The sequence below is a fragment of the Urocampus carinirostris genome, chromosome 17 (assembly GCF_059441175.1).
Source record: "Urocampus carinirostris isolate Australia breed hairy pipefish chromosome 17, RoL_Ucar_1.0, whole genome shotgun sequence".
NCBI lineage: Eukaryota > Metazoa > Chordata > Actinopteri > Syngnathiformes > Syngnathidae > Urocampus > Urocampus carinirostris.
Genome location: NC_142365.1, coordinates 10,280,468 through 10,305,588, shown reverse-complemented (window position 1 = coordinate 10,305,588; position 25,121 = coordinate 10,280,468). Strand labels below are relative to the sequence as shown.

At 40.7% G+C, this 25,121-nt stretch overlaps 1 protein-coding gene across 1 annotated transcript in view; it reads left to right on the top strand.

The window, feature by feature from the left end:
* kl (klotho) overlaps window positions 1–25,064 on the top strand; it is a 30,820-nt gene extending 5,756 nt beyond the window's left edge. The window contains exons 3-13 of the mRNA XM_088321211.1: window positions 3,384–3,463; window positions 10,035–10,197; window positions 12,467–12,572; window positions 13,997–14,143; window positions 14,225–14,460; window positions 16,375–16,570; window positions 16,641–16,819; window positions 17,858–17,965; window positions 18,035–18,140; window positions 19,462–19,588; window positions 22,888–25,064. Of these exons, the coding sequence (XP_088177337.1) occupies window positions 3,384–3,463; window positions 10,035–10,197; window positions 12,467–12,572; window positions 13,997–14,143; window positions 14,225–14,460; window positions 16,375–16,570; window positions 16,641–16,819; window positions 17,858–17,965; window positions 18,035–18,140; window positions 19,462–19,588; window positions 22,888–23,222 (1,783 nt within the window). The 3' untranslated portion in view covers window positions 23,223–25,064. The remainder of the gene's footprint in view (window positions 1–3,383; window positions 3,464–10,034; window positions 10,198–12,466; window positions 12,573–13,996; window positions 14,144–14,224; window positions 14,461–16,374; window positions 16,571–16,640; window positions 16,820–17,857; window positions 17,966–18,034; window positions 18,141–19,461; window positions 19,589–22,887) is intronic.
* The last annotated feature ends 57 nt before the right edge of the window (window positions 25,065–25,121 follow it).

The following is a 25,121-nucleotide window of genomic DNA, read 5'->3' as shown; positions in this document are numbered from 1 at the left end:
GCCCCCCTTTCCAATGAAGCGCTAGCCACTTGTTGTGGAGACCCGGGCACTAAATGACTTGTAAACGACCTGATTTTTATATTTTTACACGTTCATGTTAGCGTAATCTTTCGTACTGAAGATTACGATAACGCGAACGTACGATTAGCCTGGGTTAGCTTGATGTTTACGTTAAACATTCAAGGTAAACATTCAGGGTGTTGGAACCGATTAAAACGATTTACATTATTTTTAATGGGAAAAACGATTTCGGTGATCGAACAAATCGGTTTTCGAACAGGGTTCTGGAACGGATTATGGTCGAGAACCGAGGTTCCACTGTATTCCCGACTTCTTAAACTTGCAAAATGTGAAAATAGTACATGTTTCTTTTTTTCATGTAATCTATCCGTGTATTCTTAATTTTTTTCCAAGATAATGCATTTTGAAGATGTCATCCTGAGGTTTGACATCATCAGAGAAACACCAGCTCGCTAGCAGTCGCCCTATTGTTTTGTGTGTTTATTAGTCAGAGATGTTATAAGGGTTTTAGGTTTTGGTCATTTTTGGTGGAGAGGCTTGGCTTTGTGTCGTAGGTGGATGCAGTAATGGCACAAGTCATGTTTATTTGTGACGCCCTTAAGAACAAGGAGTCTCACAGGGCTGCACAGATCACAGACTATTAGAAACTACAGACTATTATGACACCATCCCCTGATCTAAAACCTACATGAAGGCAAGGAAAAACTCAAAAACCTCAAAATGAAGAAATCTTTCGAAAGGCTGCACTGGATGTAAAATTAACAAACAATACACATATATTGTCAACAGGGTTGGGTAGGGTTACTTTAACTGGATTACTTTCAATTACTTTTGGATTACTCCAATACCAAATATGCTAATAAAAGACAAAAGAAACTGAATGTGAATAAAATGACTAAATTTTGTGCAGGCTTGGGGAGTAACTGAATACATTTGGATTTATTTTCATTTTGTTTGTGTCGCATTTTATGTTCGTTTTGCCGGAGATCAAAGAGATCAAAGCCAGGAGAGAAAGCTTACCACGTGTTGTGAGTCATCATTTTATTCATATTTAGTTTCTTTTGTCTTTTATTAGAATAGTTGGTATTGGAGTAATCCAAAAGTCATTGAATGTAATCCAGTTAAAGTAACCCTACCCAACCCTGATCACAGACTACTAGAAACTACAGACTATTATGACACCATCCCCTGATCTAAAACCAACATGAGGGCAAGGAAAAACTCAAAAACCTCAAAATGAAGAAATATTTCGAAAGGCTGCAATGGATGTAAAATTAACAAACAATACACATATATTGTCGACATGAAATATATAGAACAAAGGGCTAGCAACCCAAAAAGTGTCTAACAGGCCATTAAAAAAAAAACAGAAACACGAACTAATGGGGGGGCTAACCGGGACCGAAAACACACAGTGAGCAGCCAAGATAACCGGTAACCAACAGCGAAAATCGACTAAGGCTACGCCAACAAACGCAAAGAAGGCCTAGAATAAACAAGCCAAGGAACACGACAAGACTGGTGCTTACGCCAGGCTATCCAATCAAAAATCACGCTGTGCGCAACCAAAGCTAATCAAAAAACAAAGAAAAGCAGCAACGGCTACGGCGATAAACCCAGCTAGCCAGGAATAAACCAAGAGACACAAAAACCAGCGCTAACACCAGGTTAGCCGGTTATACAACACACAGTGGGCAGCCGACGAATGCCAACTGGGACCAAACAAAACAGGAAAGCCCACGGCAGCCCCGACGCTAACGGGAAGCTAGCTGGACAAAACAGCGACACACATGGCGAATAATAAACAAAAAGCCACAATTGCCAATGAATAGAATAGAATACAAAATGCTACAAAATGGGTTAACATATTGTGACAACGAGATTGGGCATGACACTCCAGTTTCACACATTCACAGTGAGGTAAAAAACCCAAGAAGATAAACAGAGAAGATAAGATTATAAAACAAGGAGGATAAGGTTATAGCTCTATGAGCAGTATTTAATTTGTCATTTCTTGACAAAAAACAATCGCAGTTTATGCTTTGTGATTCTTAAAGTCATAGCGAGTATGCCATGCAGTAATCGATTACATTTGTACTGTATTTATCCTCTATGGGTCCCGGGCAGCACGGCGGCGCAGTGGTTAGCGCGTGTGCGACACAGTTCTAAGGTCTTGGTAACCTCCTGTGTGGGTTCAAATCCAGCTACCAGAGTTACTGTGCGGAGTTTGTATGTTCTCCCCGTGCTTGCGTGGGTTTCCTCCGGGCACTCCGGTTTCCTCCCACATTCCAAAGACATGCATTTCAGGTGGATTGGCCGGTCCAAATTGTCCCTAGGTGTGAATAAGCGAGCGAGTTGTCTGTCCCTGTGTGCCCTGCGATTGGCTGGCAACCAGTTCAGGGTGTCCCCTGCCCACTGATTGCTGGGATGGGCTCCAGCACCCCCGCGACCCTTCTGAGGATAAGCGGTGCAGCAAATGAGATGAGATGAAAAAAAATGAGATGGGTCCCAGGGCTTGCACTGATGCTAAAGGGAGAAGCAAAAGCTTGATAACCATGGAAACAAATCACGTAGCTTTACCGTATTTTCCTGACTATTAGGCGCACCCAGAAATTTGAAAATGAGCATTATATACCAGAAAATACGCTGGATAAAATCAGAAATGCATGGTTACAACTAAATGATACTGCACACGGTGACTGTTCTGCTTTTGAGAAACACATAGAGTGCCCTCTTGTGGTTAACATGGTCATTGTTTGTTGCTAAAACGAAACAAAATGCAGAACTTGGATGGACGCCAACTTTTCAACTCTCATTGCAATCTTCTTTTGTTGCTTTGGAAAATAATTGTATATAAGTATGAAACGTTTTATGATAACTTAAATGAAGATTTTTGTTTATGGGAAGGTTTTGTGACATACTCATGTTTAAATTGTTGTTAGCATGTCTTAGCTTAGCTTAAAATGTGTATATTTGGAAAGCTAACGGGATTTTTTCGTCTTTGTTTTTAGTTTTTTGGCGACATTATAAGGCTAATGGTTAAGACCATTGTCCTAATAAACATTAACTAAAAAAAAAATTTGATTATTCGGGATATTTTTCACTTACTACTACTTTGCAGTGAGGACAGCAACCATTGATTAATGAATGAATTCATTAAAGCCAGATGTCGTAACGATAATTCATGTTCTATGAAATAAATTATTTTAAATGTACTTATACTGTAGTTTCAATCCCATGTGCCTTATATATGAAAAATATATCATAAAACCCTTTTTTGAGGGGTGCGCCTTATAATCCAGCGCGGCTTATAGTGCGAAAAATATGGTCATCGTAAAGGTTTAAGGAGCGTTTGTTTCCAGGTTCGTGTCGAGCAGCACAAAAACGCAGGACCCCAAACAGATGTACTACTTGAAGAGGTTCATCGCCGAGGCCCTGAAATGTGAGTGGCGCGACCACAGATTCAGTTATCACGTTTTTGCAGGTACATATTATGTACCGTAAATTCTGGACTATAGAGCGCATCTGATTATAAGCCGCACCCACCACATTTTAAGAGGATAACCGCTTTTGTTCTTACACAAGCCGCACCTGTATATAAGCCGCATGCGCCCACATTAAAACATGTGTCACAATCACAAAATTAACCCAAACCTGACTTTGAATCCCGCGATCGTAACTGAATATAAAGTACACAGTCCAAAAACCACGGCCGGCAAAATGAATGGAAAATGATACCGGTACTTAAGGTTTGATGCAGACCTGCAGAGTCCGGGTCCCGTTGAAAATAATCCAATGAAAAAAAATGTATATTTCCAAAGGGAAGGGCGGGAAAAATGTATATCCACTATTGTCCGCTGCATCCACAAACACGTCTCACCTTTACGCCACTTCCCGTCAGCCCCCCGTGTTTTTCGCCCCTTCTTTTTGGTTCACCCGAGAATAAGTCTCTAAAATAAATACATTACAAAAATATACAGTTGCAAATACATATTATACATGGTTACACATATTCACAAAGAAAGACGGTACACCGAGAGAGTTTTCAAAGCTTCAATAATAATATTATAACTTTCATCCCAAACTGTGCCTGTGAGGGGTAGCAAAACGCTACTAGCAACACAGTAAACAGCCCTGTCAAAGAATCATTACGTACTTGTAGAAAGCACGGTAATTCATCTTCATCTTCCTACTTATAATTGATGTCACCAAAGTCGTCTTCCTTCAGTATGGGAAAGAGACTTTGTCATATAGACGTCGTCCCACGCTCCCTTATTCAAAAACACGCTAGCAACACGCTCACAAAGTAAAGTTTACGTGCAGTAGATCTGTTTCCTTCTTTATAGGACTGCTCGATTGCGTTTAGCTTGAAAGCTGCGTCATGTGCCTTTCTTTTTGCAATTTGCATGATGAGGGTAAGTTTACGCTAATTTAAATTGTGCACAAGCTAAGAAGTTGCAGTCTTCCTCGGCGCATATATTCCACCGGTCTAAACCTTACCTTTTGTACTCGAGCGCCGCTGGCGGCTGTTAGAAAAATGACATAAATTGGCCGCATCACTGAATAAGCCGAATAAGTGTTTACTTTTTAATGAGAGAACATTAAAAAGTAAACACTTGGAAGCTCAATTTTTCCCCCTGTTCAAAATGACATTGTGCTGCTATTTCTATGTTATTGCATTTGGGAGCCCACAACATACTCTACACAAAACATGCTATGTACATTAAATTTATAATTCCTAATCTTCGATATATCATAGACCTAGTGTGGTTCAATGCATTTCTCGGGATTTTGGTGTTTTTCTCTTCAGTGTTGTGGAGTTAATTGTATGCAAAGTCAAAATTTATTTATTTTTTATAAAAATATATATTTATTTATTTATTATTATTATTAATAATTACTGATTAATTAATTATTATTATTATTTTTTTTAATTATTATTAAAACATGCATTTCAGGTGAATTGGCCGGTCCAAATTGTCCATAGGTGTGAATGAGCGAATGAGTTGTCTGTCCCTGTGTGCCCTGCGATTGGCTGGCAACCAGTTCAGGGTGTCCCCTGCCCACTGCCCGATGATTGCTGGGATGGGCTCCAGCACCCCCGCGACCCTACTGAGGATAAGCGGTGTAGCTAATGAGATGAGATTATTATTATTATAAATAAATAAATAAATAAATAATAATAAGTACCGGTATCATTTTACGTTCAAATTTAAATTAAATCTATTAATAAATGTTTACAATTTTATAATAATATTAATAGTAATTAATAATATTAAAATAATATTATAATAATATTAATAATAAAAAATAAATTTAAACGTTTAAATTAAAAATTTAAAATAAAAATTTAAATTATTATTATTATTATTATTATTTTTAAATTAAAAAATAAATTAAGAATAAAGTCAAAGTGGTTTGCAGGCAAAAAAGACAGTTGAGGTATTTGCTCTTGTCAAAAAATGGGTATGTATCAAAAAAAAAATTGTCACAACTTTTTGATTAAAGCTCTAATTAGGCCATATGAAATTTTCACCTAGATAGTGTACGTGAATATATATATATATATATATATATATATATATATATACATACAGAAACCCTACTTCTGAACGAGATTGGTTCCGGATGATTGTTCGTAAGTTGAAGTTGCTTCAGTGCTATATTTTGTATGTTTAAACATATAAGTATGTTTAAGGCTTGTTAGAGGTAAGATCGGGCCCAAAAAAAGCACCCGAGCCCGACGCAGGCCCGAGGGGTATTAAACCCGACCCGGACCGAGCCCGACTAATTAACTGGATTTGCTGGCCCGGCCCGAGGGGGCCCGAAATTACATATTTTATTTATAAGGAGGGGTGATTTATGATAACAAATTAAACTCTGCCTTTTGTTACAACATCTAGGCCTAAGTTAAATAAAACTGTATAAACATTTACATCTTTTATATTTCTGTGTCTGCACTGCAGATGTTACATTAAGCGACAATCTGTCATTGACGTTTTTTTTTTTTGAGGTAGCGAAAACATTTAAGGGCGTCCGTCATTTTGACGACTTGATCATTGGGCCATAATCCACAGCAGCAGTAGTAGTACGTCCTTAAGATTTTAGCGCGGCACTATCATTGAGGGGGTGTTGACGTGTTGTGCCCTTTTCCGACTCCTATGCAAATCCCCCCCCCCCCCCCGATCGTATTCTATATAAAACGCTTATTAAAACAATAAAGCGAGCTAATTATAATAATTGGGAGATCCTAGTCTATATAACGCGTTTATTTAAACAATAAAGCGTGATTTTATTCTGCAAATTGCGTTTTTTAACGCGGATGAAAATGTCACCAACGTCAATGTACACTTCCGACAAAAGCGATCGTATTCTATATAAAACGCTTATTAAAACTCTTACCAGAGTGCGTTTTCCTCGTCAGTTCTCCTCTCTTGAGTTTATCCTTAACTTCTTGTTGGTCCGACTCCATATCGGGGATACCAGGCCAAAATCACGCGAATTTGCGGAGGGGAAGATTATTAAGAGGACAGCATTCACGTCACGTCACGTGCACAGAGCATGCTCTGGCTCCGTTAAAAGCAATTACAGCTCCTTCTCCGTTTTATCCAAATTATTTATTTTATAACAAGTATTCCTTGGTCTAGTATCCATACATAGTTTAAGTATATATTTTTAATGAACATATATTTATAATTATTAATTAATTTAAAAAAAAAAAAAAAAAAAAAAAAAAAAAAAAAAAGCAGGACCGAACCCGACCCGACCCGACCGTATGACTGACATTTCAGGCCCGACCCGGCCCGAAATTGCCTCGGGTTCGGGTTCGGGCTCGGGCCATGAATCTTAGCTCTAAGGCTTGTATAAGTAACCTACCTGTATTGTTTTGTACTAAAAATTAACATTTCATCAAATAATATGCTCTATAAAGATAAATAAAGTTGAGTTTAACTTACTTGTGGAAGATGAGCTTCAACAGTTAGGCGAATTCCTCCTCCAGTGTAGAAAATGGATTAAGAAAAAGCGATCCAACCATTTTCTCAACCGCATCAAGCTTTCTTATTCCACTCTCATTTCAAAAGAAACGGCTCGCCTCTTCTTTACATTTTACACCAACCATATTGAATGGATGCACCAGATATTAAACAATAAAAATGTCAAAGTTCTTAGCGCGCTGGAGATACACCATAGAATGTTTACTCATGAACTAGGAAGAGGAAGTGGATTTCTTCTTCAGGGTGGACACTGGATGAGCGCTCACAGCGCCACATGCTGGGTAGCGGCGGAAAAAAGCACTACAGTAATGTCCGGATGAGTTTTGACAACCCGAAAATTTTTTCGTATCTACCGTTTTTCGGATGCCGCAGAGCGTCTAGTTCAGATACTTTATAGTTACTTCTAGGACTTGTAGGGTGCAGAGGGTGGCGATGGCAATACATGAAAAACTGTGACCCCATCGACCAAAATGAGTCATAGTGAGACAAATATCCTATTCAGGGTTTCGGTATCAATTAAAAGTATAAGAAATGAGCTTTACAATGATTCCCTAGTCAAAAATTTAATTATCGTGAAAACATAGACATTTGAAATACCGTTTTCCATCCACCTTTTTTTTTAATCAAGACCCGAGAAATGATTTTGCTTTTGATTTCAACAAAAGCATTTGTACACATATAATAAAGAATTAGACCGGACTGAAAGACATTTTGAGCACATGTTTTTTCAAATACACGTTAAAAGGTAGGAGCCTTGTATGGCTGACGCCGCTATGGGTGTGTAAGTGTGTAAATGGGTAAGTGTGAAGCACATTGTAAAGCATTTTGGGAGGTCTTGAAAAGCTCTTTATAAATGCAGACCATTTACTGTGTACACATTAAAAGAACTTATATACCGTAAATTCCGGACTATAGAGCGCACCTGAATATAAGCCGCACCCACCACATTTCGGGAGGAAAACCGATTTTATACATACACAAGCCGCACCTGTATATTAGCTGCATGCGCCCACATTGAAAAAACGCAATACAAACACGAAATTAACCCATACCCGATACAGTCCAAAAAACACAGCCGGCAAAATGAACGTAAAATGATACCGGTACTTAACATTTAATGCAGACCTGCAGACTCCGGGTGCCCGTTGAAAGTAATCCAAGGAAAAAAGTGTATATTTCCAAAGGTAAGGGTGGGAAAAATATATATCCACTATTGTCGGCCGCGTCCACAAACACGTCTCACCTTTACTCCACTTCCCGTCAGCCCGCGTTTGCCCCGCCCCTCCTTCTCATTTGCTCGTACAAGACATATCAGAATAAGTTTCTAAAATAAATACATTACAAAAATATACAGTTGCAAATACATATTGTACATGGTTACACATATTTACGAAGAAAGACGGTACACCGAGAGTTTTCAAAGCTTTAATAATAATAATATTTTAACTTTCATCCCAAACCGTGCCTGTGAAGGGTAGCAAAACGCTACTAGCAACACGCTCGCAACGCACAAAGCGCAGCTGTTAAAAAAAAGTTGTATCGCAATTGCGAAATTCACGTTAAACCACCTTCAGCTTTCTCCTTATAACTGTCGCCACCAAGGGCGTTTTCCTCATAATCGGAACGAACCTTTGTCTTACCGACAATTCGAACGTAAACTAAGAGGATGCAGTCTTCCTCGGCGCATATATTCCACCGGTCTAAATCTTACCTTTTGTACTCGAGCGCCGCTGGTGGCCGTTAGAAAAATGACATAAATTGGCCGCTTCACTGAATAAGCCGCAGGGCTGAACATTTTCGAAAAAAGTAGCGGCTTATAGTCCGGAATTTACGGTATATTTGTAGAATACGGACAGAACCTTGAAACATTTTAAGCTAACAGGAAGCCAAGGCGGGTTAGCTAAAATCTGGGTCATGTGATCACACTTGTCTTTGTTAAAAGCCTAGCTGTAGGCTCTCACATTTTTAAGTTCAGGTCCAAATAATGTACCGTATTTTCCGCACTATAAGGCGCACCTAAAAGCCTTTATTTTTTTCAAAAGCTGACCATGCGCCTTATAATACAGTGCGCCTTATTTATGGATCAATATTAAGTCGCAAAGTCTTGCAACTAATGCAGCAGCCGCCGACTCGATTTCCCCCTGAACGCCAAGTAGTCCCAATGTATGCTGGGATTTATTTACCGGTGTTTCATTGGCTAACCAATGTGTCAATCATCATTTGAATCGATCGCTATTGGCTAAAGTTATTCGGAGGTAAAGGGGGCGGATCCTTTTTATCATTTACAGGCTGGCATAGGCTAAAGCGGCAAAACAAAGCCTGCAATTGGCCGAAAAAGATGAATGTAAATAGCAAGTGTGGTTGTCTACGGCATAGAGGAAACATGTTTTACCATTCTGTATTTGTAAATATTTTACTCTCCTGGATTTACTACACTCACGGATATAAGAGGACCATGGTTGCATATTATTATTGAACACAACGACTTCGGTTAGCTACTCCGGCTATATATTTTCCCAGTATCTTGTTTGAGTGATGTCGATGTTTCTGTGATGGGTCTTTTTTTAAATTAAACTCAATTCCAATTGTTTATTGTCATATGCACAATAAAGTTGCGAGCGAAAAAGGAAAATAGAAACTAAGGAATGGTTGGCATTTCTTGAATCCCAAGACTTTAACCTTCCGAATGATATTTGGAACGATGCATTTGAGTGACATCGTACGGACACCGCATCCGCACGTGTTCTCGACACGTATTTGCGTCTTTGCAAGCTTTCGGAATGTTAAGGGGGTAATAAGTTGGACTGAACTATCTGACTGTTTTGTCCACGTTCCCATTGTAGCGCCTTATAATCCGGTGCGCCTTATGTATGTCAAATATAGGACCAAAAACTATTTATTCGGGGTGCGTCCTATAACCCGGTGCGCCTTATAGAGCGGAAAATACGGTAATTGTGTCACAAAAAAAGGTCATGCCACGAGGGTCAGAATGACGTTTTTGTGTGGTGGTCGGCGCAGCCGTGGTGGTGGACGGCGTGAAGGTGGTAGGCTACACGGCCTGGTCGCTGATGGACGCCTTTGAGTGGCACCGTGAGTACGGCATCCGACGGGGACTCTACTACGTGGACTTCAACACGCCCGACATGAAGCGGGAGCCCAAAACTTCGGCTACCTTCTACAGGTGAGCGGTAAAGCCTGACTTTTCAGGTGCCCAATATGCCGAGTCAGGTTTCGCTTTCCGTCTCGGTTTGCCTTATTACCAGTGGCGTTGCCAGGGGGTGGCCAGGTGTGGCCACGGCCCCCCCCCTATAAATTTGTTGGCCCACCCCACTGGCCACCCCGGTTGACAGTATATTGTTCAATGAAAATACTCCAAAATGCAACAGAGATAGTAAAAAAATACTTCAAAAAAATAATACTACAAAAATACTATAATAAATAATATATATATAATAAAACTACTGTAGTAAGACAAAAATACGACAACAATACTACACATGTACAACAAAAATCTATTTTCGAAATACTAAAAACAGACTACTATGGAAATACGGCATAAAATAGGTCAAAATAAAACGACGATTACGCTGTACTACAAAAACACTACAGAAATACTACAGATATACAACATTCTTATATGGAAATACTACAAAATACGACATAGATATTACAAAAATACTACAATCATAAAACTACTATAATAAGACAAAAATACTACACATATACAACAAAAATCTATTATCGAAATACTAAAAACATACTACTACGGAAGAACTGCATAAAATAGGTCAGAATAAAACTACAATAACGCTGTACTACAAAAACACTACAGAAATACTACAGATATACAACATTCTTATATGGAAATACTACAAAATACGACAGATATTACAAAAATACTTAAAAAAATAATACTATAGTAATACTACAAAAATAATACAATCATAAAACTACTATAATAAGACAAAAATACTACACATATACAACAAAAATCTATTTTCAAAATACAACAAAAGTACTCCAAAAATACTAAAAGGACACTACTATAGAAATACTACATAAAATAGTGCAAAAATAAAACTACAGTAATGCTGTAGTACAGAAATACTAGATATACAACAAACATTCTTATACGGAAATACAACAAAATACTTAAAAAAAATAATACTACAGTAATACTACAAAAATACTGTAATCATAAAACTACTGTAATAAGACAAAAATACTACACATACAACAAAAATCTATTTTCGAAATACAACAAAAATACTAAAAACATACTACTATGGAAATACTACATAAAATAGTGCAAAAATGAAACTACAGTAATGCCGTACTACAAAAATACTACAGATATACAACAAACATTCTTATATGGAAATACTACACAATACAGCAGAGATAGTACAAAATTACTTAAAAAATAATACTGTAGTTATACTACAAAAATACTGTAATCATAACTACTGTAATAAGACAAAAATACTACACATATACAACAAAAATCTATTTTCGAAATACAACAAAAATACTACGGAAATACTACATAAAATAGTGCAAAAATAAAACTACAGTAACGCTGTACTACAAAAATACTTCAGATATACAACAAACATTCTTATATGGAAATACTACACAATACAGCAGAGATAGTACAAAAATACTTTAATAATAATACTGTAGTAATACTACAAAAATACTACACATATACAACAAAAATCTATTTTTGAAATACAACAAAAATACTACAGAAATACTAAAAACATACTACTATGGAAATACTACATAAAAATCACTTCCGAAATACGACAAAAATAGTGCAAAAAAAAACTACAGTAACACTACAAAAAACTTCAATAAAAATCAGACTTCAGAAATACTAAAAAAACTTCAGTAATAACAGAAATGAAAAATACTGAAATTAAAAAAGGAAAAAAACAAGAAAAAATGAGAGGCAAGAAGCAAGAAAAAGAAGCAAAAAAGCTCAGCAAAAAAAGAAAAGGCAGAAACAAATCAAAGAAAACAGGAAAATACAGAACAAAAGAAGAAAAAAATCAAGAAGAAGAAACAAAAGGAGACAAAGGGAGAAACAATTAAAAAAACATGGAAAAAGAAGAAAAAGTCTGGAAAACAGAGAAAAAAGACAAAGAACATAGTTTATAACCCGCGTGGACCACCAGGCTTTTCTTAGCCCATCCACCACTCCCAACCATCTCCCATTAAAAACCCAACCCTCTCTTTTTCCACCTCAAAAACATACTGTTTTCTAATAACATTAAGCTTCCATTATCCCAGGTTGGCTGATTTTTGCCCTGGTCGGATTACGTTTCCTGTCCCTGACCACCGGGTTTACCAGGTTTTCTTGCGGAAACCCCTTTTCCAATCATAACTCTTCGCCTTGTTTCCTGTTGGGCGTGGTTATCTCGTTAGCGTTTGGTTTCCGCCCATAGAAACGTGATCCAGAAAAACGGTTTTCCCGAGCTTCCCGAGAACCGTCCCGCCCAAGGAGTTTTCCCCTGCGACTTTTCTTGGGGCATCTCGGCGAATTCCATTCAGGTTGGTGAGGAACTTCTATCCAAAAACGAGTTACGAGCATTTTATGCGCACTTGATCATATACGAGTATTGCCATTATCCTTCGTTGTTAATGGAACACCTGAATCTTTAAACCTCATTTCTGTTTTAAAACGGTAATCCCTTGCTTCTTGGCGGTTCGAAATTCACGTCCCAATTAAAGTTAAAAAAACAGCGAGATCCATTATCTCCAATGTCATATTGCTGCAAACGAGGCCACAAAATGCATTCTTGTCGGGCTTAGCAGCCGCAATCTCTAATCACATATTGCTGCGAGCGGGGACCAGAGAGTGTTCCTTTCTAAAATGTACGGCACTCATGCAGCCGTGCTCCGTTATCCCCAAACCCATAGTGCTGCAGATGGCGTGTGCATGAATATGGGTGTCATTCATTATCACCAGTTGACTATTGCATTTTTATCAAGGTGGGGGTTTCGGTGCCATTGTGGCCCGCCTAAAGTGAACTATCCTGTTTTGCCTGTGGTTCATTATCCCCAGTTGACCAAGGCAGAGAGAGCAAATTTGTGTCATACGTGGTAACTTTTTTTGCAGTTACTGTATTTCTCTACAATGAACTGCACTTATGCAGCTACGATCTATTATTCCAAAGCCTATACCGCTCCAAGCAGGAACCGACAGAAGGCATTTTTGTCGGGGTGTCTTGTACTCATCCGTCTAAGATAAAATGCAATCCATTATCCCCAGTCGACTATTGCTGAGAGCAGTGTCTGGCGTAGTCTATTTTCTTCGATTTGGTCTGCTGAAGCGTCCCATTGTGGCACGCCTAAAGAGAAATGCACTGTTTTGGCCGTGATTCATTATCCCAAGTCAACTATTGCTGTGAGTAAAGGACGATAAGAAAATTGGTATCATGAGTGGCGGCTTTTTATTAGCATTATGTTATTTCTCTCTACAATAAACTGCACTTAGGCAGCCACGATCCATTATCCCCAATCCCATATTGCTGCAAGCGGGAGCCGACATAGGACACTTTTGTCAGGAGGCGTGTTGTTCTGGAGCGTCTAAAATTAAATACACAGCTAAGGCTGCGATCCATTATCCCCCAGGCAGAAAGAGCCAATTTGTGTCATGTGGCAACCTTTTTGTTGTTGCTGTAGTTATTTTGTTTCTCTCTGGAATGAACTGCAATTATGCAGCCGCGATCTATTATCCCCAAACCCATACTGCTGCAAACGGGAACCGGTAAAGAAACTTTTGGTCAGGAGGCGTGTCGTTCTGGCCTGTCAACTTTCGCTGAGAGCCCTGGCCAAGAGTACAAACTGGGTGGCTTTATTTTCCGTTCTTATTGCCTAAAATGAACAGCACTCATGCGGCCAAGATCCATTATCCCCGGTCGACTGTAGTTTTTGCGATTACAAATTGTGTTTTTGTGCCGTGACCAAATCAGGTGGAAAGTTCTCCCAGTCAATTTGCGGACCCCAATGTGTACATGTGGAACATGGACAACGGTGAGCTGACCCGATTGGAGGGAAATGTTGCCACGCCCCCTGAGCGACACGCCCACTGCGCGGACTACGTTAGCATCCGACAACAGGTGATACTCCCAAATTTGTCCTTCATTGCTCCGATTTTGAGTGTCGATGTAACACTGCCGGAGTGTTAAACGTCCCAACAGGTGGACGAGATCAAGGAGGTTGGCGTGACCCACTTCCACTTCTCCCTCAATTGGTCAGCCTTGGTCCCGACGGGCGACGTGGAGCATCCCAATGCTACACTGCTAGCATACTACCGCTGCTTTAGCCGGCAGTTGCTACGCGCTAACGTCACGCCCGTGGTCACTCTGTGGCACCACACGCGCCAACGTAGCAGTTTGCCTGCGATGCTACAAAGCGCCAACGGGTGGCTCGACAGGTAGCTTACTCGCCACTAGGAGGCGCAACGGCTAATTGCCGTTTACCAACGAGAAAATAAGAGTGGCAGATATAATAATATTATATCGCGAAGGGCTTATACAAGATGGTGATCACCACAAATTAAAAAGATGTAGGGCTTATTTTCGCTAACGCGGGTGTTAACCGTATTCAGGAACAGGGTTGGGTAGGGTTACTTTAACTGGATTACTTTCAATGACTTTTGGATTACGCCAATACCAAATATGCTAATAAAATACAAAAGAAACTAAATATGAATAAAATGATGACTCACAACACGTGGTAAGCTTTCTCTCCTGGCTTTAATCTCTTTGATCTCCGGGAAAACTAATATAAAGTATATAGTGTTTTTTTTTACGTTTACAATTAATTCAACATATTTTTCTTTAGTCTGAATTTTAACCAACATCATCCTTTTTATATATATGAGTAAATAGAAATAATAACAATAATGAGTATAAAAACGGATACAATTTACCTGCAGATGAAATGAGTCACAACATTAGCTTCTCTGCTGGCTTTGATCTCTTCGATCTCTATAAGGGGAATTAACATTTTAGCACAACAGAAACAAAACGAAAATAAATCCAAACAGCTTGCCAACATCATTTTGCCGTTCCATGTGTTCCGTTACTCCCCAAGCCTGCACAAAATTTAGTTATTTTATTCATATTTAGTTTCTTTTGTCTTTTATTAGCATATTTGGTATTGGAGTCATCCAAAAGTCATTGAAAGTAATCCTACCCAACCCTGTTCAGGAATAGCATATCTGTGCTGTTCAATGTAACCACTAGGATCACTTAAACACTAAAATAATTTAGCAGCTAATGACAGTTTCACCGACCTTAACTACCAATGCTAATGCTAGCACTGTGTACAGATATTAATAATAATAATAATAATAATTTCCTTGTATTGTCATTCTGTGTAACAATGTACACAGAACAAGCCACTAATGCTAAGTTTGTTGCTACATTGCCCACCCTAGGGAGTAGCAACCCAATGCTCTCGTCGCGCCCTGATCGCTGTTTGCTAATGACAAAATAGAGATGGGAAACGTAACAATATTTCATCGTAAAGGACTAAAACAAGATCTTGATCGTCTGAAAAAAAAAAAAAAAGATTGAATTTATATTCTATCCGATTCCTGGATTTAGTGCATGTTTTCGCTAACACAGATGTTAGCCGCATTAGGGAATAGCACTGCTTTGGTGGACCACTAGCATCAATTTAGCAGTTCATCTTAAATATTTTAGCAGCTAATGCCAGTCTCGTGGACCTTAAAGGGACAGTGTGTAATATTTGGTGCCTCCTAGTGGTACAAAAAACTTTCAAACATTGATTTGGATACGAGACAAAAAAATACATGGGCTATCATACCAATTTTTTATTATTAAAAAGCATAGAATTTATTTTACCCCGTGGAAACCATATATAGTGGTCGTTGCCATGTTTGGCATCTTGCTGCTACGCTGTGCTCTAAGGCACTGGCCCTCGCTCGCACCAGACAACCAGTGCCATCTAGTGGTCGAAAATTACCCATTGGGGCTAGCATTGTGGACACAGCTGTTAGCCACTAATGCTAATTTCGTTGTTACAGGAGATGTTAGCCGCATTGGGGAATAGCATCGCATTGGTGGCTAGCTTCACTTTGTCATCGTTAAATAATTTAGCAGCTAATCCCAGTTTTACGAAACTTATCTACTAATTCAAATGTTAGCATTTTAGACATGGCCGCTAATGCTAATGTCCTTGCATTAATTGCTAAATGTTTAACGATGCAAATTTTAATGAGAAATGAAAACATTCAATTCTATGTTGAGAAAAATGCTAATCGCTACAAAATGATAGAACCGGGATTGTGATTTTACTACCCCCCCAACGTTGCGTTCAGGGAAACTCCGTACTATTTTGCCGACTACGCCCGCCTGTGTTTCCGCGAGCTGGGCTCTCACGTGAAGATGTGGATCACGCTGAACGAGCCCAATGACGAGATGGTTAGCTACCAGGAAGCGCATCAGATGCTACGTGCTCACGCGCTAGCTTGGAGGGCCTACGATCGGGACTTCAGGCACACTCAGGCCGGTCAGGTCAGTCGACCTCCAGACCCGAGTAGGCGGAAAACGTCCCGGCGGTGACGGGTCCATTATCCCTCATCAGGTTTCTCTGGCCCTGCACATGGACTGGGTGGAACCGGCTTTCTCGTTCAGTCGAGAGGACGTAGAACCGGCCAAGAGGGTTCTGGACTTCCGGGTGGGATGGTTCTCCGAGCCCGTCTTCGGCAACGGAGATTATCCTCTGGGAATGAGGACGTGGTTGCGGCAACTCAACTCGCTCGAGTACGTATCAACCCAGAAGAACTCGATATGGTAAACGTACAGTGCCTTGCCAAAGTATTTTTTGCCTTTCCCTCCTTTTAGGTATGTGATTGTGACTTTTCCTTTTGTGTCTTTCGCTGTGTCTTGCAATTGATATCATATTGTCCAGATAGTTTCCCCATTACTATACGGACTTCAGAAGGGTACCAGGTTAGCCTTGTTAGCAGTCGGCTAGCTAGCTAGCCTGCTGTGCTCATTTGTTTTGGGTTCGTGTTTGTTGCCATAATCCTTTTTTTTGTTGTTTGCTTCTGGTTATCCTGGCTGCTTACTGCATGTTCTTGGTCAGTCAGTTTTTCCGCTGAACGGTCCTGTTAGCCATTTCTTGCAGCCAGCTAGTCTGCTGTGTCCTGGCTGATTTAGACCCTGCTAGCACTCTTGTCTTTTTTGCACCCACCTGCAATACAACACCTAGGCGTTCTCAACAAAGACGACCAAAACTTGGCCTAAAACACTTAAAACCTTCTCGACTAACTAACATGTAAACCAATATGGTGACTGGCTTGCTAAGTGTTCTTCACATGACGTCAGAGTTCAGGAAGTCAAAGACAAGACAGACTATCTTAAATTGCATCCATCCATTAAGGTCGCTGGAGCCCATCCCAGATATCTTCGGGCAGTGGGCAGGGGACACGCTGAACTGGTTGCCAGCCAGTCGCAGGGCACACAGGGACAGACAACGCACTCGCTTATTCAAACCTAGGGACAATTTGGACCTGACATGCATGTTTTTGGAACATGGGGGGAAACCCACGCAAGCACGGGGAGAACATGCAAACTCCGCACCGGAACTGGATTTGACCCCATGACCTCAGAACTGTACTGCAGATGCGCTTAACACTCACCCACCGTGCCGCACCCGTGTTCAAATGCATTATCTCGGAAACTAATTGGAATATACCAATGACATATATATATATAGATATTATGCAAAAAAACACGAACTATATTCTCACATTTTGCACGTTTTAGAAGTTTGCTTAAAAAAAATGTGACTTTCAGACTTCCGGTGTTCCATGAGGAAGATCGTCTGCTGGTAAAGGGAACCTATGACTTTTTCGCCCTGAGCCACTTCAGCACCGAACTGGTGACGCACGCCAAGGAGGACCCGTGAGAGCTAACGTCGCTAACGCTCAGCCGCCTCGCGTGTCGGCTGACGACTGTTCGATTCCTCTTTAGGTATACGTACACTTCGGAGCTGGAGGTGCAGCACATGATCGACACCACGTGGATCATGTCTCCCCGGCCGGTGGTGCCCTGGGGCCTGAGGAAGGCGCTCAACTGGGTGAGGCGCAGGAAGCAGGGGTTCCCTTGATGTGTAGACAATCCTGCCTTTGTACGATGATTTTTCATACTGCCACCATTCCCAGAGGCTTTATACTTACAGATTAGCTGGGCCAAAGACTTTAAAATAGTTTTTTTTTCCAATTACCGTAAATTCTGGACTATAAGCCGCTACTTTTTTCCCAAACTTCCAACCCTGCGGCTTATTCAGTGATGCGGCCAATTTATGTAATTTTTCTAATAGCCGCCAGCGGCGCTCGAGTACAAAAGGTAAGATTTAGACCGGTGGAATATATGCGCAGAGGAAGACTGCAACTCCTTAGTTTATGCACAAATTAAATTAGCGTAGACATATCCTCATCATGCAAATTGCAAAAAGAAAGGCACATGACGCAACTTTCAAGCTAAACGCAATCGAGCACAGAAGGAAACAGAGCTACCGCACGTAAATTTTACTTTGACAGCGTGATGCTAGCGTGTTTTTGAGTAAGGGAGCGTGGGACGACGTCTACATGACAAAGTCTCTTTCCCATACTGGAGGAAGATAAGAACGGCTTACCGTGCTTACTACAAGTACGGTATGTTTTCTTAACAGAGCTGTTTACTGTGTTGCGAGCGTGTTGCTAGTAGCGTTTTGCTACCCTTCACAGGCAGGGTTTGGGATGAAAGTTAGAATATTATAATTAAAGCTTTAAAAACTCGGTGTATCGTCTTTCTTTGTAAATATGTGTAACCATGTATAATATGTATTTGCAACTGTATATTTTTGGAATGTTTTTATTTTAGAAACTTATTCTGATATGTTTTGTACGAGCAAATGAGAAAGAAGGGGCAAACGTGGGCTGACGGGAAGTATAGTAAAGGTGAGAAGTGTTTGTGGACGCGGCCGACAATAGTGGATATATATTTTTCCCACCCTTACCTTTGGAAATATACACTTTTTCCCATGGATTACTTTCACCGGGCACCCGGACTCTGCAGGTCTGCATTAATTTTTAAGTACCGGTATCATTTTCCGTTCATTGTGCCGGCTGTGTTTTTTGGACTGTATCGGGTATGGGTTAATTTCGTGTTTGTATTGCGCTTTTCAACGTGGGCTCATGCGGCTAATATACAGGTGCGGCTTGTGTATGTACAAAATCGGTTTTCCTCCCGAAATGTGGTGGGTGCGGCTTATAATCGGGTGCGCTCTATAGTCCGGAATTTACGGTAAACAAAGAAACCTATTTTTATGTTTTGGCATTTGTGGGAAAATGCTTCTGTGGACAAATCGGGGGGATTTCTAAGCATCCACCCAGGCTCACCTTACTCGATCTTCACAGGTGAAGGAGCACTACCCGAAGGTGGCGGTCTACGTGATGGCTAACGGGGTGGAGGAGGACCCGGCCCGCTTCAAAGACACCCTGAGGGTCTACTATTTGTACAACTACATCAACGAGGCGCTCAAAGGTGACATCAGCGAGGTCGTCGGCCGGCAAAGCAAACAATAACACTCGAGAGTCAAAGTCGATGCAAACACGTGACGACTAGCTTATCTTCGTTTCTTCAGCGCCAGAAGAGCCGATGATTTTGGAGGTCTGTAGCGTCAAATGTGAGACCCAGAACAATTTAATATGCGGTCCTAAATCCGATTCATATGCGATTTTTGGAATGCGACTTTTGTGTCAATAGGCATCCCACGTCACTATTCCTCCTTCAACCAGGTGGGAGGAGGCGGGTAATTCAACAACCACGGCGGACGAACACGCAGCGTCATTAAATCACACATTCATGGAAGATGAATATTAACAGCCAACATCGCATCGCTGATTCACAACATGTCGCTCGAGTTTGTTCTTAAAGTTATTGTATCCTCTAGTGAAGGGGTCTCCAAGATTTTACAAGCAGAGATCTATTTTTTGTGACGAATAAGCGCAAAGGGTACCCAGTTTGATATGAATTTTTAAAATAGCAATTTTCCGCACTATAAGGCGCACCTAAAAGCCTTTATTTTTTTCAAAAGCTGACCGTGCGCCTTATAATACAGTGCGCCTTATATATGGATCAATATTAAGTCGCAAAGTCTTGCAACTAAAGCAAGCAGCCGCCGAATAGATTTTACCCCGAACGCGAAGTAGTCCGCGGTGTATGCTGGGATTTATATACCGGCATTTCATTTCCTAACCAATGTGTCAATCATCATTTGAATCGATCACTATTGGCTAAAGTTAGTCGGAGGTAAAGGGGGCGGATCCTTTTTATCATTTACAGGCACGCATAGGCTAAAGGGTCGAAACAAAGCCTGCAATTGGCCGAAAAAGATGAATGTGAATAGCACGTTGGGTTGACGGCATAGAGAAATCATTTTTTACTATTCTGTATTTGTAAATATTTTACTCTCCTGGATTTACTACACTCACGGATATAAAAGGACCATACTTGCACATTATTATTGAACACAACGACTTCGGTGAGCTACTCCGGCTATATATTTTCCCTGTATCTTGTTTCAGACTGAACTCGATGTTTCTGTGATAAGCGGTGCAGATAATGGATGGAATGGAGTGTCTATTTTTAAATTAAACTCAATTCCAAATGTTTATTGTTATATGCAGAGTAAAGTTGCGAGCAAAAAAGAAAATAGAAACTAAGGAATGGTTGGCATTTCTTGAATCCCAAGACTTTAACCTTCCGAATGATATTTGGAACGATGCATTTGAGTGACATTGTACGGACACCGCATCCGCACATGTTCTCGACACGTATTTGCTTCTTTGCAAGCTTTGGGAATGTTAAGGGGGTAATAAGTTGGACTGAACTATCTGACTGTTTTGTCGACGTTCCCATTGGAGTGCCTTATAACCCGGTGCGCCTCATGTATGGAAAATATAGGACCAAAAACTATTTTTTGGGGGTGCGCCCTATAACCCGGTGCGCCTTATAGTGCGGAAAATACGGTAAGTTGGGTGGGTTTCTAAAAAGGTAGCTTGCTAATAAGCTATAAAAGTTAAACCGGTAAAAAAACTAATAGGGAGCTAGACAGCAAGCTCAAAGAGTAAAAATCCAACTTGATAGCCAGATAGGAAGCTAAAAAAAAACCTAGCTGGCTATTTTGAAAGGAGTCCAAAATTTGGCTTGATAGCTAAAATTTCAGCTAGCTAGAATGGAAAAATGTAACAAGCTAGCTAGCTTGCCAAAAAGCTAAAAAGGCAAAAAGATAGCAAGTTACAAAGCTAAAATGGTAGCCAGATAGCTAGCTAAAAGATTTTGCTCATTCATGTCATAAAACCCATAAATTGGAATTTAGTTTGTTGGATTTCCTGTAAAATAAATCAATCAAACGATGAATAAATACTTATGTTTCATACATTCTCATTTTACTCTCATTTTTTGATTAAAAATAAGTTAGCACTATTTGATTTTTTGGGGTCCACAAAGTACATGAACTGGAATGTATAAAAATATCAACTTGTAATTATTATGTTGTTACCAGGTTATTACCAGTTGAATTTTTAAAAATAGGGTTATATAGACCCAGTCTATTTTATGAAAAGGTTGGCAGGCACCTCAAATGTCCATAGGGGGCACCCTGTTGCCAGCGGGCACCATGTTGAAGACCCCTGATTTAGTTTTAACAATATTTACATTCAAACCCCACCACAGGGACGGCATCCAAAGGAAGGGAAGCGAGATCTTGCATTTAAATAATATTTTGTGGGGACAGTGCTCGGCTGATGACATCCATGAGTACTTCCGCAAACATGAGTGGATTGCGTGGGATGTCATGTGTCTTCCTTTTCATATACGTGACTGTTGTGGCATCCACACAGGAAGATGAAGTCGCATTTAGTTGAAAATGTGAACAAAATCATTGGATTTCAGCCCGAAAATCGGAATTGAGCATCAAGCTGTGTAAAGCTAGCTTAAAAGACTCCATGTCTGTAGTTGTTGATCTTAATCAAGCGGATCATGAGTCAATTTGCATTAATATTTATGTAGTAGTGCGGTAAAAACATCCTAAAGGTAAGATCTGGCCTACATAATTTAGCCCGACCCGACCTGAATCACGAGTATGGTAACCCGAACCTAACAAAACCTTACGGATTAACTGGATTTGACGAACGAGCAGAAATCACGTAAGGGAGGTGAAGGGAGGAAGCCGTGCATCCTTTTCCCTAAATACAGAGGAGAAAGATTTGTTTGGATTTCGCGATTTGGAGTGAAAAAAGTTTCGGGTCCGGGCCCAAGATCTTACCTCTAATCCAGAAGTGTCAAACTCATTTCAACTCAAGGGCCACATGATAGAACAAAAATTCTGTCGGGGGTCGGACTAGTAGATTAAAGAGAAAGAAAAAGAGGGATAAAGAAATAAGAGAAAGAGGGAGGGAAAAGGAGAGAAGGCGGGACAAAGAAAGAAAAAGAGGGAGTGAGCGTGAGAGAGAGAGAGGGCGAGAGCGTGAGAAACAAAAGATCAAAAGTCGTGAGAGGGCGAGAGCGGTGAGAAACAAAAGATAAAAAGTTGAGAGAGAGAGAGGGCGAGAGTGAGAGTGAGTACAGTGTCTTTGTTCGAGGCACCTGGCTTTGGCAACATCAAGCTGACATATTTCAACCTGCAGCTCGTTTTTCTCTTGCGCTTTTCCGAGTGTTGTCTCGCGGGCCGGATTCAACCCCTTAGCGGGCCCGATCTGGCCCGCGGGCCGCCTGTCCGACACCTGTGCTCTATCCTTACCATGTCTGTTGATCAGTTTTTCCTTCACATTTTCCGGCAGCTTGGGTTTTAGACGGCGTGAACCTGAAAGGCTATTTTGCCTACGCCCTGAGCGACCTGCGAGACCCGGGCTTCGGCCTGTACGGCCACGTCCACCAGGAAGCGGTAGCCAAGGCCTCGCTGGCCAACTACCGCAACCTCATCCTTCACAACGGCTTCCCCCTGCAGGAGGCGCCGGCGCGACGCTGTCCCCGCCCCGAACGCCTTTGCCCCGGCTGCCGTGTCTTGCTCAAAGGGCCCGTGGCGGCCTTCCTGACGCTGGTGGGCTCGGCCGCCTTGCTCACGCTCGCTCTGGTTATCTACTACGCCACCAGGGGGCGCCAGGACGCGTACTGAAGATTGACGGCTCGGGATACACTAGAAGGGGAACGCTAAACGTACGGCCCGGGGGCCGGATCCGGCCCCGTCGGGTGACGTAATCCGGCTTGCTGTGATTTTGAGTGTGTTGAAAATGAATTTGGTCTTTAGGTCAGGGGTGTCGAACTCATTTTAGCTCGGAGGCCATATGGCAGAAATGAAGAGAGAGAGAAAGGGAGAATAAGAGCGAAGGAGAGACAGAGAGAAAGAAATCAAGAGAACGACAGAAAAAAAAAGACAGAGTGAAAAGAGAGAAAAGGAACAACGAGAAAGAAAGACCAAGAGAGTGAAAAAGAGAGAAAGGAAGAGGGAGAAAGGCCCAAAGAAAGAGGCATAGAGAAAAAAGTCAGAAACAGAACACGGAGAGACAAAGACAGGAGAAAAACAAGATAAAGAAAGAAAAAAAAAAGGGAGAATAAGAGAGAAAGAGAGACACAGAGAAAGAAAAAGACAGAGTGAGAAGAGAAAAGGAATGAGAAAGAAAGACCAAGAGAGTGAAAAAGAGAAAGAAAGAGACATTAAGGCCAAAAGAAAGAACACGGAGAGACAAAAACAGGAGAAAAACGAGATAATGAAAAAAAAAGACAGAGTGAAAAGAGAGAGAGAAATAGTGAGAACGACAGAAAGAAAAAGACAGAGTGAAAAGAGAGAAAGGGAACAACAAGAAAGAAAGACCAAGAGAAAAAAAAGAGAAAGAAAGAGACATAAGGCCCAAAGAAAGACATGGAGAAAAAAGTCAGAGAACACGGAGAGAAAAAGACTGGAGAAAATCGAGATAATGAAAAAAAAAAAAAAAAAAGAATGAGGGAGAATAAGAGAGAAAGAGAGAAAGAAATAGTGAGAACGACAGAGAGAAACAGACGGAGTGAAAAGAGAGAAAAGGAACAACGAGAAAGACAGACCAAGAGAGTGAAAAAAGAAAGAGACATAAAGGCCCAAAGAAAGAGACATAGAGAAAAAAGTCAGAAAGAGAACAAGGAGCGACAGACAGGAGAAAAACGAGATAATGAAAAAAAAATAAAGAGTGAGAGAGAGGAGAAAGAGAGGGAAAGAAGGGAAAATAGTCAAAGAGAGAAAGAGTGAGAGAGACAAAAATAGAGAAAGAAAAAAAGGAAAAGAAATAGGGAGAGAGAAGAGGGAAAACTGAGGAAGATAAATCGAGGGAAGAAGAGGAAGAGAAGAAAGAGTGAAAAAGAAAAAGGACGGGGAGAAATACGTCTCCAGTTGCTTAGTAAGTGGCTTGGCCTAACTCTAGTGACATCAAATGGACATATTTAAAACTGCAGCTAGTTTTTCTCTTAGCAAAAATCCCGTAGGCTGGATTAAAACCCTTGCCGGGCCCGATCCGGCCCACGGGCTGCACGTTTGACACCCCTTCCCCTAGGTCATTCCAATCAAAAGTTATAATTTCCTTTTCAAATGAACGCAAAGCAAACACTTTCACCGGCCGCTAGAGGGCAGCGGTGAGTTTGTATAGCGCGGTGAGTCGGTTCAGGTGTAAAACTGCATTCACTGAAAATGATAGTACTGAGAAAAAAAAGATAAATAGGTAAGATTCTCCATTTTAACAGCAAGTCTGGATCTGGCCCCTGGGGCCAAACTGAATGAGACATGCCTGCGTTAGAAGCTTTTTAGAAGAATGTGCTTCGTGCGTTATTTATTGCCGTGCTTCAATTAGGTCGGGGGTCTTAAACTTAATTTTCCTGGGGGCGCTGGAGCTAAGGTCTGGGTCAAGATGGGCCAAAATCCGGTTTTCCGTCCCCAAAAACATTGTAGAGAATTCATCTGTAATAAATGAATGCATTATTTGTGTGGACTGCACTTAAAGAGACAGTGTGTAATATTTGGTGCCAAATACTGGTAAAGAAAAATGACACT